Source organism: Centruroides sculpturatus, unplaced genomic scaffold, assembly GCF_000671375.1.
Source record: "Centruroides sculpturatus isolate CEXI.00-Female unplaced genomic scaffold, Cexi_2.0 scaffold77, whole genome shotgun sequence".
NCBI lineage: Eukaryota > Metazoa > Arthropoda > Arachnida > Scorpiones > Buthidae > Centruroides > Centruroides sculpturatus.
Genome location: NW_019384320.1, coordinates 1,000,710 through 1,008,709, shown reverse-complemented (window position 1 = coordinate 1,008,709; position 8,000 = coordinate 1,000,710). Strand labels below are relative to the sequence as shown.

General features: G+C 33.1%; 2 protein-coding genes across 3 annotated transcripts in view; both read right to left on the bottom strand.

Annotated features, from left to right (window-relative positions):
* LOC111624987 (choline O-acetyltransferase-like) overlaps positions 1-8,000 on the bottom strand; it is a 24,326-nt gene that overhangs the window by 8,360 nt on the left and 7,966 nt on the right. The window contains 4 exon segments of the mRNA XM_023368000.1: positions 4,875-5,040; positions 5,118-5,171; positions 5,242-5,357; positions 5,420-5,608. Of these exon segments, the coding sequence (XP_023223768.1) occupies positions 4,875-5,040; positions 5,118-5,171; positions 5,242-5,357; positions 5,420-5,608 (525 nt within the window).
* Positions 4,463-5,952, bottom strand: LOC111625405 (choline O-acetyltransferase-like). 2 transcript variants are annotated; one of them, XM_023368541.1, is made up of 6 exons: positions 5,719-5,952; positions 5,420-5,608; positions 5,242-5,360; positions 5,118-5,171; positions 4,875-5,040; positions 4,463-4,772 (listed from the first exon to the last, which is right to left on the bottom strand). In XM_023368541.1, exons 1-6 carry the CDS (start codon positions 5,737-5,739, stop codon positions 4,764-4,766), a joined length of 558 nt encoding a protein of 185 aa, XP_023224309.1. In that variant the 5' UTR covers positions 5,740-5,952; the 3' UTR covers positions 4,463-4,763. The 2 variants fall into 2 exon arrangements, with proteins under 2 accessions (XP_023224309.1, XP_023224319.1); XM_023368551.1 differs by having other exon boundaries at positions 5,242-5,357.

The window sequence follows — 8,000 nt, the reverse complement described above, 5'->3', positions numbered from 1 at the left end:
CCCTATAATTACGATTCCTATAAAACTACGAAAAAATATACGTATTTTGGAAATGTTGAGTCGGATTAGTGTAGAATCGATTAATTTTATGGAAGAAAACCTTTCAATCAGCCGTAGTCCGTAAACTTTACACGTGTCGGGCTGTGATTGGAACGACTTGTAAGAAATCGGATTCCTAATAAATTGGAACGTATCTCTACATTATAGGGGGGTCGACTGTACATTAAAAGTTTTCTTTTTTCTAATTATAATTGTCTGAAAAGTAAAAATATGAAAACAGCATCTATTGTTTTTTATTCTATTTCAAAAACTTGTTTAATTAATATCAAAAATGCAAATGATTCAAAATAGAAAACTCTGAAGAAACAGATTCATGACTATTTGTTTTATTATCGCTTATAAACGTTTAAATTTTCTCTTTTGTAATTATAATTCGACAAATCATTACATAATTAAAAACAATTTCTTTAAATTTAAAATCCGTAATAACAGAAAACAATCGATTGTGTCTTTCATCCTAAACCCTATTCAGTACATTACTGTTCGATATATTGATTTCGACCATTTTGGCCAATTCATTTCTATGACAACAGAGAATTCTGTTAAATTTACGATTATGAATGCGGTATTCCAGACTTTTACGATCAACGTTTTATATAATGAAATGTCTTTCGATGAATTATAATTCACGACGTTTTATGTTAAAATTAAATTATTTCAGTCTATTTCAGATTTTCATCAGAAATTATTAAATTATACAATCATTACGTGTCTTTATCGTCGAGTATTATTCATCTACATAAATCTACGTGAATATTAATGTGTAGTTTTATCACTTTCTCGCTCAATTTTCGAGTGCCGATCTTAAAGATTTATTACTCATCGCGGCGCGAAATTTCCTAATTTACTACAATATGTGAATCTTCATTAAATGACGGGTGACCACAAGAGTAAAACAAAATATCGGACAATTAAAGCAAATCAATTGTCAATTCTAATAAATTTTAGTGGTTGCGACGTGATAGTTTGAGAAATAATTGTCATTTACGGTTGTTATTCAAAAGGACAATCTTCTTTCGAGTTATTAAGTTTTACGTTTCGAAGCATTCTTTATGTTTAAAAGACCAGAAAACATGGAATGTAGAGAACTTCCCATCTGAAATGTTTTAATCAAAAATTCAATTAAAAGGTGGATTTACAAAAAACATTACAAATTACAAAAACAGTAGTTTATTTTCTTAGTAATATTACCTTTATTGGAAACTTCTTTGTAATTTTAAAGTAATCTCTGCATGACAGACACAGGGATTCTTTACCGAATTTTTTCATGAAATTCAAAATCTAAAAAGTTATTAATTTCTATTATTATATTATAATTATACGTAACAGCTATATTATAACGAATTTTAAAATATCAGCAAATGTAGAAGAATCTTGAATTTTCGACAGAAATACATTACAGCAGATGTGAATGCGGATAACGAGAATCCGATTAAAATACAAAGAAAAGTAAGAGTAGCGCAGAGCAAAGAAAAGACAAGTTTCAACGCAAAATTCAACTCAGAAAAGTTGAAAATGAAGTAAATTAGATTCGTTTCCATTAGCAAAATACCGTACAATATTGTGAATACGTAATTGAACGGTCCGTTGAGTTGATTGGTAAAATTCCAAAGTTCATCGTGCTGCTCTATAATTTCATTCAGTCGAGATTTCAAATTTGGAATGTTCTTTCTCGTCAGATACAAATTTTCTGAGAGTTTTTCGAATGCCTTCATTACAGTAAAGTGAAACAGAACGAGAAACGTAACGATGTATACTACACCACCAACGACTAAAATGCCGCAGATACCGGTTTCAATCGAGCAGATAAATGGTTCGTGTTTAAAAGACTTTCCTTTTTCTAAAGCAGGATAAAGTAAAAAAGCGATTATACATTCATAAGATATCGTAAAAGTAACGGTTATAATTACTGCCAGAAGTTGAAAAAAATATACAGTAGCATATAACTGATGTTTAGGGAAGCGATACGACTTTTTTAATTGTATTTTCGGATTCAGTTCGACTCTTCTGACAATACTGAATATTACAGCTATGGCCAAGTTGATAGTCGCACCTGCTACTCTTACAAACATGTCATACTCGAATACCGAGAACAATGAAAAGCAAGGAGTTACATTCGATACGTAAGGAATTGTCATACATAGAAAAAGAAAGGAATGTATCCAATAAAGGCATTCAATAAACGAGATGTAAAAGTTGAAAGGTGTGCGGAAGCGACCGTCAGTGTTTAAGACACAGTAGCAAGGAGTAAAAAATTCCAAGCCGTAGACCCTCGAAATTGAAGTAACTGAAGAGAGAAAACACTGCAGACATATTTCCTCTTTCTGATTATCAACCGCGGAACTTTCGCTCGAGATGATTCTTATCATATTTTTTAAATAACTGAATTAAGTGATGGTAAAATAAAATATATAATTTAATTGAAAACAATCACTCGCAGTTGTTCTCTTCTTACGTAAAACTGAATCCAACACTTCCGTGTAGAAAGCAGACTGAATGCTAGCTTTGAATTAAAATTTTACTGCGTAGTCACTTATGTAATATAAGTGATATTTATATAATAATATGTATTGATCAGTTATATAAATGAAATTTTTATTGTACTTTAAGTGAAATGGGATTTTGATGCGATATTTCCAGAAAGACTTTTGAATTTTAATTTTTCAACAAACATGACAATTAATGTTTATAAAAACTTTTCTATTAATTTATTCGATAAAGTGCAGAATGCACATATGTTTTTCTGTACTTTCTAGGCAAAATTGCACTTAACATCATGTTTATTTTAAACCTGGAAGTAAAGTGACGGCGAGCGAAAGGGGGAGGTTTCCAGCCAGACACGTGTGTGACCGAGATACTTTACCTCTCATTCGAACCTGTTTTTTTATTTATTTCTTTTCTTGTGAATTATAAAACCGCTCGCATTCGACGAATCACCGTCCATTATACGTGTCTGGCCATCGATAAATAATGATAATTGTATCTTATAAAAAAAAAAAAACAGTAACGAGTTATTTAGCAATTCCGGCAACATTCCATTAAAATAATTGAAGTCTAAACTTGACGGTTTTTGGTTTTAATCGTAAATATTCTCGCAATGCGGCTAAGGTGTTGCCGCCGTTCTGAAAAAAACACTTTTATCGGCAAAACTCTTTCTTCTGTAAGAGCTTTATTAACGATAACAAAGGCACGCGGAATGATTTTCCGGCTTACAATGCAGTTCTTTTTTAAACAGTTTGCCCACATTGTATAAAATTGTGTGAAAAATGCGATCTGGCGATGAAATTTTTTATTTAGGAAATCAATTCCCCATTATCTATATCAGCGTTTCAGAAAGATTTTGCCATGCATTGGACCCAATATACATGTATGTTATGATGAAGCTATTCAAATGCTTACAATATAAAATTTTAAAAAAGGCTTGTAAACTGAAGTTACTGTATTATATAAGGATATAAAATCATGCATTATTCATTATTGCTACTTGTGAAATTCCACATTAAGTACATTTTTGTTAAGAGCGGTTTGGGCTAATTTCAAATTTAAACAAATAAATTAAATCAATTACAGGGTTTATTAATCTATTGCTCTTCGGTCTTAGAAGATACAGTAATACCCCGAACTTACGCGATAGGTGGGACCGAGCGGTAACCGCGTAAGTCGGAGAATAATTTCGCATATAAATACAGTACATACAAATAATTTTTAATTGGGACCGGAGACTAAAGAAAACAATAATTTAGAAAAAAATGTTTAACCATCATCAAACACTGACAAGCAAAATGGGCTCTAGAAAAATCTCGATAGGGTCAGTTTAATTGTAATCATACTGTATTTTGTCTACATAATTTTGGCTTTTTTTTTGCTTTCGGGTAAATGAGAAAATATTGATGTCAAAAAATGGAATGATTTAAGCCAGAGATTTAATTTATTACAATGTTATATTCATAAAAAATATAGTAAATCTTATATAGTTCGGAGACAAGTAAATTTTATCAGGTAGTTTTAAGGCGAGAGCGTGCTGTAAAGAAATAAAAGAAAAACGCGTATTTATTTATTTAAATTAGAATTTAGATTCTTCTGAAAATTTTATTTTTACATTAATTCCTGTCAAACGTTCATTAAGGGTTCCGCGTGCCCAATACAAAGCTGTGGACTGGTAAGAGATGGCAACTGAGATATCTCTGTCGCCACATCTGATAAATTGGTATTTATCAATTCGTTCAGATTCTATACCGGGTCACACAGAAAGATAAGATGTAACCTTGCCCACGCGGCCAACCTACCCTGCAAGTTGTAACGAAGCAATAAACAAAATTTTATTAATATATATGGTGTTTTTTTAGAGGTAAACAAATTTAAAATGAAATACTACACGTAAATATAATGTTAATGGCCATGGTGTTGGCTTTATTCAAAGATAATTTTATGTCATTAGTGTTTAAACATGATTTCGGGTATATGGGCTCCACGGCTGGCTCGAATGAAGCGCAATAGGGAAAAACAATTTTCGACCACTTTATCGAGCAACCGGGGTTGTATATCGGCGATAACGCGGCGAATGTTGAGTAACTTTACGTTCATTAAAAGTTACAGTTTGGTGTGCTTTATGGGCAGGTGGAATCATAGGCCCATATTTCTTTAAAGATGACGCCGGCCAGAACGCTAATAGAGTATAGCAATACACGTACAGATATTTTTAATTAATAAGCCTGAAGGAAAAAATTTAATGCAATATATTTAATCTTAAAAAGTCAACTTGAAATTCGGAAAGTTATAAAGACGATAAATCGTATTGTTTTCTTGTATATTACCTGATTGTTACACACCACAATGAAATAGCGACCACCTTCACTAAAAATGTGCTCGTCTTTAATAGCGCCTGGTCTCCTGTAAGCCGTGAAAAAGTGACGATACGTGGCCATGGAAAGTGCATTCTTTTTTTCTTGTCTTCCATCAAATTCTTGTTTTAATTCACCTCTACAGTACAATGACTCATTTTACTCACAGTTTTTCTCGTGTAAATAATTGTTTTCTTGCTATTAAATTTTGTTTACCTATCAACTCTTTCCTTGAACATAAGCGAAAAGATGATAAATTTGGCAATGAATCTGAAAAATAATACACACTCATCAATAAGACAAATTACTTAGAAATGACTATTTCACGAGAAACCATTACCGAAATCTTTCGTCATCCGTATTGAATAACCGCTTTGGCAGCAGGAAGAACAGACTGGAGTTGATGGGGAGAGGCAAAGGAATTTTCAAATTATCTTTCAGCCAAAATTCGGTCACCTGCTAAGGCGTGTATTATTATTTCTAGTGAAAGGGCATGTCGAGAAAGAAGAAACACTCACGTAATTTTCATGGCTTTCTGCATACTCCTTCAAGAACCCCTGCAGCTTTTGCATTTCTTCCGACTTTTTATAATCTTCGACCAATCTTCGAGCTTCCTCGTATTTGTCTCCGGGGACAATTGCTCTGATTCCTTCCAAGAATATGTTTAGAGTGACGGAGAGTTCGGGAACCGACGGCTTTGGCAATTCCTACAAGGGAAAATGATTTGTCAAATGTAAATGGGCAATGCTCGTTGAATTCATCGTCAATTACGATACAAAATACATCATCTTTATCTTAATTGGCGACTTAGACTCACAGTTTCATTTATTTCAGCCATTTTCGCTTCGTTTTTCTACAAGGAGCTCGAATTGCAATTTGTTAATTTGCTGAAGATTTTTTTAAACTTGAAACAATGCGAATCGTTATTGCACAATAATATGCTGATAATATTAATACATAATTGATAAAATAAAATTATAACGTTATTCCAAGATCTATTTCGTGCATTCAATTATTGTAATTGATGTCAATGAAGCTACTTTAACATTTTTGTTTGTTTGTATATGACACGTGTGTGATCTGAAGAGGTAATGCTTCCCGGGAAGACTTTTTGTGGGAAATTTGCCCTAATTTAGGTGTTATAAACGCTAAGAAAAGCTGGAAACTTCACGTGGCCAAACCGTTATCCACGTGCGAACTCACGTGGACAGAGTTAGATAGATGAAAGACTAGATTGGATATACAGATATTAGTGTGAGGGACGAACAGACCCACAATAAAGTGTTATTTTAAATTTGAATTATTGGAAACTTTAATCGGTTAAATTCGAGCGTTTTATCAAGTTAGGCTAAAAGCCATAAAAATTATTTCCCACGGAGTTTGTTCCTTGTTGAGTCGGATCCAGTTAGTCAGGGATGTGTCACCCGGAACTTTCGATGGAGTGCCTATATTGGACGCCAGACCCTTAACAATAACCACCTGACCTAATGGAAAAACCCAAGAGGAATAACAAGAGAAAAGGAAAAAGACCCCGAGGTCAGTCGTCATCCAAGGTCCCTCTACAAAAGTCGTCTTCAAAAAGGCCGCCCAACAAAGTCGTCCACCAGAATTAAAGTCGTGATCCAGATTTAAAACCGTGACCCAGGATTAACCCCAAGAGCAAAATTCGTGCCTGATTAAGCCTCTACACTCCTCCGTGCCTCCACACCATTGAACGGACAAGATTCGGAACTAGTGGAAAGAACAGTCCATCGACAAGGTATTCGTTTGTAAACTCTCTCTCTTGACGGGCCTCTCTTGAATAGGGGAAGTATGACCGAAATTGACTCTCTCTGTATTTCCTTTAGTTTCATTAAAATTGTTAATTGTTAGCAACCATGGAATCCGATTAATTTACTTCCTCGTCTCTCTCCTCACCTCTACTACAAACCCAATCACTCACCCGCTACCGCTCGCGTGACGTAACGTCGCGATTTACGAGTCCCCCAGAGACTCGGTAGTGTCAGATTTAGGTCTCCTGACGTGGTGTCAACGAGACACCGACCCTACGGTCACATTAGTGACTGGAAGTCCGGATATACGAACGTTCGATGCCAACCAGAAGTCATGTTATTTCAATTGAAAATGTTTCCCGAAAATAGTTAGAGAGATGACTGCTACTCTATTGCTAACAGAAAAAAACATGACGTACTAGGGCAAGACACTACTAATTAGAGATAGATAGTAATTTACCATTAATATACAAGAGATGAAATTAATAGGTCATTTAGGTATCATGAATATCAAAACTAAGTAATTAACATTTACATTAATTATCGTTTTATGCGTGGATTTGAATCGGTTAAAATTTATTTATCTTCTATTAAACGTTGTCTTTGACCTCATCAAATTTCGTAATTCTATACTGAATAGAAGTTTCTGTTTTGAACTGTTTTTCTGGGCCCCTCCTATATAAATAATACAAATGACCAAACATTTCGCGATATGTTTGAGTAATTGAGTTAGCTAGTACACAGTCTGATAGATATCCAACTTTTCCTGAGGTGTTCATGTAAACTTACTGCGAAAGTCGAAAACAGCTGTTCTCAAAGTCAAACATTTGTAAACACTACACTAGACGTGTTTGACGTGTAGTCCAGTGTTGCCGCAATGAAATTTCAAAACGTACTGAAGCGCCTTCAAAAAATGTACTATTTTCCTTCAAAATGTACTAGTTCTATGAATACTTTGTTTAAGTACCTATATATATAGGCACGTAATTTATATATATATATAGTCAAATAATTTAATTTTAAATCTTATTTTTGGAATTTTTTGAAAGCTATTTAAAATTAAAATATATCTACACATTTATTATTTATTATAAAATGAGCATTACAATGACAACATTTATTAATAATACTATTGAATTTCATCTTAATTTTACAACCAATCGTGCTTTAAAAAATAATTATAAATTTGTTATATTATATTATTTTATTCTTTATTATACTTTAAATTATTTTGATGTTATTGCATCACTTTACGAAGTGGTATATACGTAATTGCATCAGTTTTAGTACCTATTTAATTAATTTCAATCATGACAGCAAAAGATAA